Source organism: Pimephales promelas, chromosome 19 (assembly GCF_988280905.1).
Source record: "Pimephales promelas chromosome 19, fPimPro1.hap1.1, whole genome shotgun sequence".
NCBI classification, from domain to species: Eukaryota; Metazoa; Chordata; class Actinopteri; order Cypriniformes; family Leuciscidae; genus Pimephales; species Pimephales promelas.
In genome coordinates, this window is record NC_142787.1 from 17394129 (window position 1) to 17406148 (window position 12020).

A 12020-nucleotide genomic window follows, 5' to 3' on the forward strand; every position below is an offset into this window, starting at 1 on the left:
AGTAAAGCACTTTCTAGCTCCAACCAAAGATCCTTCAATCAATCAAATTGTCAATCTGTCTGACTGTGAAGTGATTTATAGATTTAGTCAGAGAATGAGCCCAGATCCATGAGTCATACCAATCACTCCGTTGGGATCCAGTCTTGACTGTTAGTTTGTATTGAAGCCAGTTCTGTGATCCTGTTTGCAGGTGTACGCAATCCTGGTGAGCCATCCACCACAATCTAATGACCATCTGACGCCCACGCCGGTCTCCTACACCGCAGGGTTCTACCGCATACCTGTAGTTGGGCTCACCACCAGGATGTCCATTTACTCAGACAAGGTGGGCTGTATTGAGAGAGAAATTGAATTATTCAGTTTCAGTATGAAACATTTTGGGTGTTTATTCAACTATATAGGTCTCTATTTAGGCCATAACTACAGTATATAGGCTGTAACTATATTGGTCTCTATACATTTTAAAATACATTTTAATTTGTCCGTTAAAAATGAAGGAATGTGGCAGGTCTCATGACAATGACAACATGGCGAATGCATTTCGACAGGATTACATACATTCTTTTGGTAATCGCAAAGTAGCCTAATTCATTTTTTTAAAATAAGTACCTACTCTAGAGAGTATGCGATTTTGGATGCAGTCGCCGTCTTTATGAGTGAGTTATTAAATTGTTCATTTTCAATGATTTGTTAAAAAAAAAACTGATTCTACAAAATAATTCTTAATGACCGAGTCATTGAATTTTTCATGCAGCCAATTTGTTCAGAACGACTGAACAATAGTTTCACACAATAATCTTGCAATACATTATTTTAGTTTTTAAAAAGGATTTTTTTTTTCAATTTTTAAAAATGAACAATTTTTATTTAAAATGAACATTTATATATATATATATATATATATATAAAATTCTGAAGCACCCTTTTATTGCACTAAAATAAAAAGACTGTAATTTTTAAACATCATGAATAATTTTCATTTAAAATTAACATTAAAAAAATTACATATACACACATATATATATATATATATATATATATATATATATATATATATATATATATATATATATATATATCACTAAAAAAGACACATTTTTAAACATCATCTAACAGCTTTTGTTTTTTTCTACCCTTCTTTCATAAGCCATAATTAAAAAAAAATTACCAAAGTGAAAACTGCTGTAGTTCAGCAAACACCCTTTTATAATTTTACTAAAATAAAAACAGTGTAATTTTTAAACGTTATGTCTCCCACCTTTCTTCTTATCTCTTTATCCTTCTTCCAGAGCATCCATCTCTCGTTCCTGCGAACAGTACCACCATATTCCCACCAGGCACATGTGTGGTTTGACATGATGAGGGAATTCCGCTGGAATCACATCATTCTTATCGTCAGTGACGACCATGAAGGCAGAGCGGCGCAGAAAAGACTAGAAACACTTCTAGAGGAGAGAGAGACCAAGGTAAGATCTAGTTCCAGTTCCAGGATTCCCAGTGCGTGCTTGTATGCAGACGTGTGTGTATCAATCGCAAAGGTCTTCTATGTACGTAACTGTTTTACTTTTTTGTCATGTGATCACATCTCTCATGCCATGTTGTAAATGTTGGCTAACATTCTAAAACCAAAAGCGTCAGCCATGTCTAATGTGGTCTGATTTGACTAAACGTGCGTTATTTGCTCATTTCATATTGCTTTCAACCATAGTCAAAAACTCCTGTGTCTATCCACAACAGGAGCAAAATGAAAACCATAACCTGGGGCGTTGCAAAGCATCAGTGACTCTTTACATATTTATGCCATTTGTTTACACACTATATAAACTGGTATTTTATAGCCTTGAGCCACAGATATAAGTCTATCATCAGTGTCTCATGAGGTGGTTCAAGATGTGATTGCTTCATGCAGTGGTGCATTGTGGGAATTTTGCTCTTGCAGAGGTTCTGCTCAGTTTCCTATGGGATGAAAGCTAAATCACCATCCCACCTCCCCCCTGCTTGGCGCTGAGGTAATTATTGTTGCCCTCATTGCTGCGAGAGATTATTAACAGTGAAACTATTTAGGTATGGTGCGAATTGAGCTACTTTCCCACAGAGACGTTTCTGGTGCTGGAAGACTGTTGAAATACCACATCCCTGCTTTATTGGAATTTCTTTTACCCTTCTTCTTGTTATTATTATTATCAGAGGCATCATGCTTCTTTTTTTTCAAGGGGTCACCAACTTACTCTGTGTCCTAGAGAAAAGACATGAAATATGGGCAGAATGTGTCCACAAAATTGATGTAATGACTAAATATTTCATATAAATATAGTTATTCATTTTAAAGCAATTGACCTTACCATGAAAATGGGTGATTTCCGCCACAGCTTTTAAACAAACAACTTTAATCTATTGTACCATTTACAACACCCTGAAAACCTATACAAATATTATATTAATAAAATAAAAATACAATATATATTTTAATAAAATTATATATATAAGCAAGATGCATTAAAATATACTTTTTAAAATTTTATGCTTTTCTTATTCATGTTTATGTCTGTAAATTATTAAACTTGATTTGCATTTCTCTTTATTTCTCTTCTTCTATAATATTCTAATTCAAAGCACAGATGTGCTAAATAAATCAATTTGATTGCCTTGTCTTGCCTAGGTTTTATCACATTTTGCATTTGAGTCATTAGTAGGAATGACTCATTGCTATTTCTCATGCATGAAAAGCTTCTGCTTTTTGATTTACTGCAATGCAAAATTATGTTTGATTAAGGCTTTGTGAAGATAAAATCACAGTAATTCACATCATATTTTAGAGGGTCCTTTTCATGTGTGTTGCAGTCGAGAGAAGCCGTACACACTGGAATTTACATTTTTATAAGACCGTTAAAAAGCCCATCAAGTGTTCGCAGGAAAACCTTCTTCCAGATATTTTAAAACAATGTACATGTCAAATTTCTTTTATGCTTCAAAAAAAGTCTTTATTTGGCCTTTTATGCTCTGCTACTGCCCTCTGAATCGACTTATAAAATAGTGTTTCTTTAACCTGGAAGCCATTTTGTGGTGATCGTATAATGTGCTTTCCTATCAGGCTCTCTTTTTTTTTTAACTCAACTCCATTTTAGAATTCAGACCATCATTCTCTCTAAACTTTCAGGGAAAAAATTTGTGATCCAACACTATACATTAAAAGATACGCCTTTGTACCTGATATTAATATGCACCCTTCAGGGTTAGATTAAGCACAATGATGTATCACTAATACAAGAAACTAAGCTAAAGGTAGAATTTTTCTAACAGTGTATTTTTAATCGTACTTCTGACCTCTTTTCTAATTTATGTATAAAACTGTAGCTCCAGATATCATGGTAGTTGTGATATGTCTGTTATCCTAATCTTTATTGAGAATGCAATAACTTGCTCTGAAATGGCAGCTATTCCTCTAAAGTGACTTACGCCGCTTGAGTTACTGGTTAATAACCAAACAGTTAAAGTTTCAGCAACACCAATTCGCATAGACTTTAAGAAAATATGTATAACATAATCACTTTCAATAGTTATAGAGAGATCAAAGCAAGACATATCTGAATGTCATATAAATATGAATAAGACAGGAAATATCCAACCATTGCTGCACGTACATAACAATAGTGAAATTTCACATTATTTTTTTGTTTAGTAATGCATTCTAATGCAGTTCGGACTGAGACTCTATTTTTATGCGCTATGCGCCAAGGATCATTTTCATATTCCTCCTACTATCAGTTTACACAAGTGTCAGTTATTAAGAGCTATTTCCAGCGGGGTTCACGGCTCCAGCATGAGTTTGGTTAAAGAGGTGCTCAAGAAAGGCCACTGTGTATTCACCTTTCTAATTTCCTTTGAGGTGGCATAATGAGCAAATGTCACGACACACATATAGGTCACGCATAATTTCAGAAGCTTGAAAGGCGAATCGCACGAGAGCACGTCGGGCCTGTCGCGGTATTCGGGCAGTGTTGTGTGTCTATGCATGGGAGGTTTATTTATATCTCTGCAAAATGGCACCGTTTGAGCCAGGGTTTCCCCCACGAGACCACTGCCCTCAAAAAATACAGCAGAACTCAAGATGGTGCCGGAGAAAAAGGTCCTCTTAGTGAGCTTCTGCAATCGTACAGCACTCAGAAATATCTGCAGTATTATCGAGCCATTTGTTAACTTGGCAGGCCGTCACAGTCTGTCATCTTAATTGAATTTGAAGTAACGTCACAAGAATAATTCGGTAGGCATTCACGCGCTGCTGCAAACATGAGATCTGGATTGATGGAAACGGCAAACGTTTTATAATGTTGGTGCGTTTTGCCATCTCTCGGTTTAGGTCTACGATCTTGTCACACGATGTCTATGATGTTTTTTGCAAGTCCCAGTGTTAGGGATTCAAATTTGGAGCAGAAAAGTGAAAATTTGTTGGTTGCTTTACTGCCCACCATTTTCAACTGTTTATAATATTCTTCTGTGTCTGCATATTTTCTCTGTGCACATTACTCATCAGAATAAAAAAAGGAACTATGAAAACCAAGACCAACTGTCCTATGACAACAAGAGAGGACCTAAGGTATATTTGCATGGTCAATGCACGCCGCCCTCCAAAATCTCTAAACGTAGCTACTAGAAACAGCCCAACCAATCACCGGCCAACCCAGAAATGCCCTTCTCTTGGTAGCACGTGTTTCTTGTTACGTTGAGAAGTTACTTTTCCCTTTTTTATGATTTAAATGAAGAATGGATTTCTTTTGAACGATTATTATTTCCGTTTAAAACAAATTAAAACGCTCCGCTTCTTTCATCACCATTTTTTCCTTTTTAATAAAGGATGATGCATGACCCAAAAAAAAAAAAAAAAAGAAAAAGAAAAAAGCAATCCCATTCCTTTGTGGAGATCAGATAGTTTGGGACACAACACTCTCTCAGATTCTACCTCCTATTGCAGCATCCCCTTGTTGCTCTTTTTTTCTCAACTCTTTTTCTTTGGGGAAATGACGTCCTCTCACCTGTCACTCCCCCTTTCCACCTGGTTTTAGTTTCCGGTTGCATCGGTCTCACTCCCCGAAACCTCTAACATGCACGTCCTTTCTCTGAAGCCTTGATAACCCTCAGTTTGCATGCGACAATGCCGAAGTTTTTTTGTTTTTCAAGCTTTTTTATACTTTTATTTTTCATTTTGAAGCAGTTTTCCTGGAACTCTATAATTTCCCCCCTTTTCAGTCCCCCCCTCCCCAAAAAAAAAACAAAAAAAAAACAGAAACAACCAAAACCAACCAAAAGTGCTAAATGAGGCAGCATGGTTCAGTTATGGAAGTAAATAGCCTATTTGACTGATTGTGTACCCCAATCTCAGGCCGAGAAAGTGCTTCAGTTCAACCAAGAGACTAACTTAACTGCTCTGCTCCTGGAGGCCAAAGAGCTGGAGGCTCGAGTGATCATTCTCTCAGCCAGGTAAGAGGGTTACCGCATGATGTTATCTCAGCAGCCCGCCAAAATCTCTGCAGATCGCTCTTCACTGTATAATTACCTGCAAAAGAGTAATGATTTAGAATGAGTCATCCACATACTTATTATTCTTTTATTCTTTTCACCCTGCTGAATAGACCAGCATATGTTTTGGTTGCTTGCGTTTCTGAAGGGAACGTTCTAGGTTCAATACAAGCCAAGTTGTGGTGATGGCTCAGTGGATAAGACACATGCCTTTGGTGTGAGAGACCCAGATTCGAATCCACTGTGAGACACCAATGTGTCTCTGAGCAAGACACTTAACCTCTAGTTGCTCCAGAGGCGTGCGACCTCTGACATATATAGCAATTGTAAGTCGCGTTGGATAAAAGTGTCAGCTAAATGTTCAACGCGTTCTCATCCCAAAGCGCCATATAGGACGCTTTTGCAAAAGCGTAAATATCCAACGCACATGGCACCCTTTAACGTCTAATGAGACGCTTCGGTTAATGGTTAAGTTTAGGTATGGTGTTGGGTAAGGGTTAGACCACTAGGGGGCGCCTTCTTCCCAAATATATCTGCGTCTCATTTCACGTTAAAGGGTGCCATGTGCGTTGGATATTTACGCTTTTGCAAAAGCGTCCTATATGGCGCTTTGGGATGTGAACGGGCTCAAATGTTAAATGTACAGAATTTGTGGCTTCCAATGGTCCTAACCTCTACCCTTTCTGTGTCAAGTTATATTCAATTTTACAACTTCATTGTAGGGGGTTTATAATTAACTGAAACTATTAAAAACATTTTTGTTCATAGCTGAAATAAAATATAAATATGAGATGAAAGTAAATGAAGATTAGAAATGGCAACTAACTGAAATAGGTTAGTTATTTGAAACACTAAAATTACTAGCTAGAAATAAATACAAAGCTTAAAAATTAATATGAAAACTGAGCTAAAAAAAATAAAAGCTAATTCAAAAAATTAATTAATAAATTAAATAATTCTGCTTTTTTACATTATTTTTTAAAAATTTGCCTAAAACGGCCAAAAAAATGACCTACTTATGGCTAAAATAATATGATTACACAAGATTTAATAGATGAGTTAATGTACAAGTATGTGCTTTTATAAAATTAAGAGGAGTACTAACAAATTGGCCCTTTTACTTCCTTTGCCTGTGCCTCACTCTATCCTTGATTTTTTTTCAAATCAACAAGCCACAAATGCTTTTGAGCTTGACTTGTACTGAACCTAACTAGCTTAACTAGCAAGACTTTATCAGAAAATCCATGTCGGCGATAGGTTTTGCAGGTTTTGCTTGGGCCTCCTGCAAGACCAGCACAAAAACAATTCTACCCAGCTGGTCTTTTCAGCAGGGTAAGCCTTAGAAAACTTTGAAATAAATAATACTGAAAAGTGTAAACAATGGGTTCACAAAGCAATTTCATACTTCAGTGAGCTTCTCATATTTCTGTCAGCGGTTGTAAACCTGTCTATCTGCCTTTAGTGAGGAAGATGCAGCCGCCGTGTACAAAACAGCGCGCTTCCTGAACATGACAGGCTCAGGCTATGTATGGCTGGTCGGGGAGCGTGAGATGTCCGGTAAAGCTTTGAGCGAGGCCCCTGATGGTACGTACTGTACACCCGCCTCAGTATAACTGAGACGGGAGCAGAGGAAAAGAAGCCAGTTGTCTCAGTTGTTCTTTTACCTTTGACTAGAGATGTTTTATTGATGAAGCGAGTTGTGAATGTTAGTGTGTGTACGTGTGTTTGTATACAAATTAACCGTTTAAACATTTAAGCACTTTATGTGTTTAAAGGTTTTAAACGAGTCACTGTAGTTTACACCATAACGGTTGAATTCTCTGGTTCACTGGCAAGATTAGTTACAATTACTCCATGTACTTATGGTGACCTCTAGAGATTTAATTAAGAACTTACCAAAATGATGTTATTGTCATTAAGTTGTTTTTTTTTCATTTGCTGAAAATGAAAATGTGTAATGTTTATTATATTAATAGTCTGGCTTTCAAGAATTTATAAAGGGTACCTTTGACGTGTTTCTGGTATTGGTAAGCTATAAATGGCCTTTTATGTCCCAGGCACTGCACAAGTAACGTCTTTTTTAACCCTCTGGTGCTCTTCTGACATTTTTTATCGGACATGTTTTATTTTATTTTATACTTTATCGTAATGTTAAAGGTTTTGGCATTTGCTGCTAGTGAACACAAAAAAATCATAAACATAAAAAAAGGTAAATCTGAAATAAACATACAAAATACCTGAAATCTATGGAAAACTAATTTTATCTAGTGGAAACTTCTGGTATTGCGCCCAAACAAAATCTTACTGAAAGCTAATTTTTTGAGATATCAACCTCAAATTTGGAACACAACTTGATTTTTAATTCTGAGTAAATGTGTTTTGATAAAATATATATTTCATACAAAAATTTTAAATTGCATTTTTTATAACAATAAATGTAAAATTCTATAACTTCGTTTAAGTTCACTTTTTAAACCTTTTTTCACTTTAACAATAATCTGTCATGTGTCATCTTTAAAAAACGACCAAACTTAAGTCTGTGCTCCAAAACATTCAAGATTTATGACAGTTTAAGTCGGAATAAAAAGTAAACAAATGGATAATAACTACAGCATAAATGAAACATATTACCATAAAATCTGCTATAAATACAAAATATGAAATAAAAAACCTTATCAAACTAAAATATAGTAGGCCAGATTCATTTCACTTAAATAATAAATTTAAAAAACGAATTTTCGACCGCCACACGAAGAGCACCAGTTCACACTACTGTCGTTGTTTCTCCCAATACACTTGCTCACCTTTTACCCTGGCAGTGTTTTTCCTGTCTTTGTCCACACTTGTTGAGTCTTCTTCACAGTAAACTTTTGGAGATCTCTTCCAGAACTGGATCTTTCAAACCCTGCTCCAACAACAAAAACTCAGCTGAAGTTGGATTTATATATGAAGAATGCCTTAATTCTAATATATTTCATCAATCACTGTGTGTTAGTGCCTCACTAATTGGACAGGACTTACCATTTGGGAGTAGGTGGTCGAGTGGGCTTAGTTCATTAAATCCAACCTCAAGGGTCAAAGCTTGCATTTTGGGCAAAATGTCTCAAGTAACATACCTACAAAGGAAAAAACTATTAATTTTACATGCTGACTCTAATTGGCTGAATCTACCAGTGGAAAGAATTTGACAAAACATGATTTGACATCTGATTTGAGAGTCATTTACCCATGCTGGCACAAAGGGCGACCCTATGGGTTTTTTTGCATTGGAAAGGGTTCATAAATGTCACGGGTGAGCAGCTCACTGCTTCATTTTTGACGTCAACACATAGGGCTGATCGGCCTCCAGCTCATCAACGGCAAGAATGAGTCGGCACACATCAGCGATGCTGTTGCCGTCGTAGCCCAGTCAATCCAAGAGCTCTTTGAGAAAGAGAACATCACAGAACCTCCGAAGGGCTGCGTGGGCAATACAAACATCTGGAAGACCGGGCCACTCTTTAAAAGGTCAGCTCTACTTAAGATCAAAAAGATCCTGTTTATTCAATTTTCTATGATTTGTTGTTATTTCCCTCGATGTCCGGCTCGAGGGGGCATCCGCCTCATTCTTTGATGGGTTTTGACAACCACAAGCAGATGTTCAATGTGATCTAATGCGCTGTCACATCACATGATATTTCATCTATGCAATTCATGTATCACATCCATATACAAAAAGTTACTCACATGTCAATTCTGGCTGAACTCCACAGGGTATTGATGTCTTCTAAGTATCCAGAGGGCCTAACAGGACGCGTTGAGTTCAATGACGACGGAGACAGAAAATACGCTCATTACAGCATTCTCAACTACCAGAAGAGCAGACTGATTCAAGTCGGCATTTACAATGGAACACAAGTACAAGTCTTCCTTCAGTGTTTAATTTATAATTTCATGACATGGGTCATGAATCATGCATTAGTTTCTGTGACACATACAAAAATACATTTTTAAAAATACAGAATTTCAAGCCATACCTCCTGAAGCCAACTCTGTAATGGCACTTTTGGAATCTATATAGGCAAATTATTTCAGATTAGAGGATTGACTATGACTATAAACCTGTTAATTATCAACTATAACTATTTTCATTAGGTGGTGATGAATAAGCAGAGGAAGATCATTTGGCCTGGAGGTGAAACAGAGAGGCCGAGAGGATTCCAGATGTCTACTCGATTAAAGGTACGAAGGAAAAAAGGACGTGCAAAACAAATTAGGGCCAAGACTCAGAAAATTACCTGAATCCTTGATATATGTTTCATATTGGAAAACTGAATACAATCACATTCATCTTTTGCAGATAGTGACCATTCATCAGGAACCCTTTGTGTATGTGAAGCCAACTACGCTGGAGGGGACCTGCAAGGAAGAGTACACACCTAATGGAGTCTTAATTAAAAAGGTGATCTGCACAGGACCAAATGAGACCATCCCAGGTAACCCATCAGGGACGTTTATATTGTCACTGTGCTTTTCTACATCCGCCGTCTGGAGATACATACTGTACATACATACATATATATGCAGCAGGTATTTATATATGTATGAATGTAGCAAGTGTGACTTGACTGTGGGCATGTGAGTTTGTGTGGAAGTCTGTTTGAAAGGCGATTTGTGCGTGCGTGTGAGTGTGTGACTATTTTTGCTTGATGCAAAATGTGTGTGCATGTGCTGGATGTTTGCAAACAATGTTTGTGTGTTGCTTGGGCTTCCATCGTAGCATTCTGCTTTGCGTATAGTAAAAGCTGTGGGTATGCCTTGTGTTGCAGCCTAGATAAGCTACAGGTAAAGTGTGAAAGTCAGTATGGAAGGATTGTACTTCTTTTAGATGCTGATGCTCCCATCTGGCTATGGTCTATGTATGGCTAGTTGCAGCTACTTCACTTTAATTCAGCCAGTACCATAGATGAATTGAACAAATTTATTCGCAAAGCTTGTTAATATTTTATTCAGTTATAATTGCAAAACAATCTATGACTGACTGAGTAGCAGAGCGAAGGCTGTATTTGGAAATGGAATTGATCAGACCTCAATGCTGTCTAACAGTTGAGAGCACTGCTATCTAAAAGAGAAAGACAATCTCTGAATAACCAAGTGCATTGGGGTGAGTGGAGTAAGAGTGGTGGGCTTTCAAAATATAGAATTTCCTCACGTAACTTTATCAGATGGAATGACATTTCACTTTTTCTGGTTTGGTTACAGGACGCCCAATTGTTCCCCAATGTTGCTACGGATTTTGCGTTGACCTTCTGATCAAATTGGCAATGACCATGAACTTCACCTATGAAGTACACCTGGTGGCAGATGGAAAATTTGGAACACAGGAAAGAGTAAGCATACTTTTCTATTTTATCAAGTATAAGCAACCTGATTATCATATTAAAAATTCACACTAAATCTAATAATTTTGCTTTCTATTTATCATTCGTGTCATAGGTAAATAACAGTAACAAGAAGGAATGGAACGGCATGATGGGTGAGCTCCTGGGTGGCCTTGCTGATATGATTGTTGCTCCCTTGACAATCAACAACGAACGAGCCCAGTACATAGAATTCTCCAAGCCTTTCAAATACCAGGGACTGACTATCCTTGTGAAAAAGGTACAATTAAACTACTCAAACTACCACACTCTACCTGTGTTTTCATTACAGATCGTCAGTATAACACTGTTGAAAATAGCAGCATTGCTAGTCACCATTTGCTAGTCTCGTTACAGTAGTGCTGGCACCTACCGAGCAGGTATTGAGTGAATGGAATGTGCCCTAAATGTATGTAAGTGACCATGCAATGTGTGTTTCAGGAAATTCCTCGTAGTACACTGGACTCGTTCATGCAGCCATTTCAGAGCACACTGTGGCTACTGGTGGGTCTGTCGGTACATGTGGTGGCGGTGATGCTTTACCTACTAGACCGGTTCAGGTACAACAAGACATTGGGTTGAGAGTGTTGCTAGCTGGGTGCTGTGTGAGTGTGTGTGTGTGTTTGTTCTGTCTTTTTAGGTAGTTTGTTTTACTCATTGGGATCGTGTAGCACCTTTGTTTCAGGATGTCTCAACAGTACATAAGAGTGCTGAACACATTTCATTGTTAGTGTCGCCATGGAAGTTGAGTGGCTGCACTCTGTGAGCCTGTTCTCTTTTCCCTCTCTTTCTGTCTTCTCTCTGACACTTTGTTTTGCTTCCACGGCTTTATAATTCTCTCTTTGGTACTGGCAAGTGCTAAGCGAACCAGAAATTGGTTCTCATTGGAATACTGGAAAATTTGGTTCAAGACTACTACTGGGTTCCTTTACCTATTTTCTTTCTGATCATGTTCACTGTTTCACATGGTTTTTCCAGCCCATTTGGAAGGTTTAAAGTAAACAGTGAAGAAGAAGAAGAGGATGCCCTCACCTTATCTTCAGCTATGTGGTTTTCCTGGGGCGTCTTGTTGAACTCTGGAATCGGAGAAGGTGTCGTGAAAGTCAA

General features: G+C 37.4%; 1 protein-coding gene and 2 long non-coding RNA genes across 3 annotated transcripts in view; 1 reads left to right on the top strand and 2 right to left on the bottom strand.

Annotated features, from left to right (window-relative positions):
- Positions 1-197, bottom strand: part of LOC120490657 (uncharacterized) — a 34965-nt gene extending 34768 nt beyond the window's left edge. The window contains exon 1 of the long non-coding RNA XR_016147568.1: positions 120-197. This is a non-coding gene — a long non-coding RNA (uncharacterized LOC120490657). The remainder of the gene's footprint in view (positions 1-119) is intronic.
- The window catches only part of grin1a (glutamate receptor, ionotropic, N-methyl D-aspartate 1a), a 28013-nt gene that overhangs the window by 2931 nt on the left and 13062 nt on the right, over positions 1-12020 (top strand). The window contains exons 2-14 of the mRNA XM_039687973.2: positions 191-325; positions 1290-1466; positions 4532-4594; positions 5378-5475; positions 6977-7098; positions 8847-9021; positions 9267-9411; positions 9649-9735; positions 9854-9989; positions 10756-10883; positions 10990-11154; positions 11355-11473; positions 11892-12004. Of these exons, the coding sequence (XP_039543907.1) occupies positions 191-325; positions 1290-1466; positions 4532-4594; positions 5378-5475; positions 6977-7098; positions 8847-9021; positions 9267-9411; positions 9649-9735; positions 9854-9989; positions 10756-10883; positions 10990-11154; positions 11355-11473; positions 11892-12004 (1663 nt within the window). The remainder of the gene's footprint in view (positions 1-190; positions 326-1289; positions 1467-4531; positions 4595-5377; positions 5476-6976; positions 7099-8846; positions 9022-9266; positions 9412-9648; positions 9736-9853; positions 9990-10755; positions 10884-10989; positions 11155-11354; positions 11474-11891; positions 12005-12020) is intronic.
- LOC148970789 (uncharacterized) lies at positions 5462-8853 on the bottom strand. The gene is made up of 3 exons (XR_016147569.1): positions 8536-8853; positions 8319-8419; positions 5462-5551 (listed from the first exon to the last, which is right to left on the bottom strand). It is a non-coding gene; the product is annotated as an uncharacterized LOC148970789 (long non-coding RNA).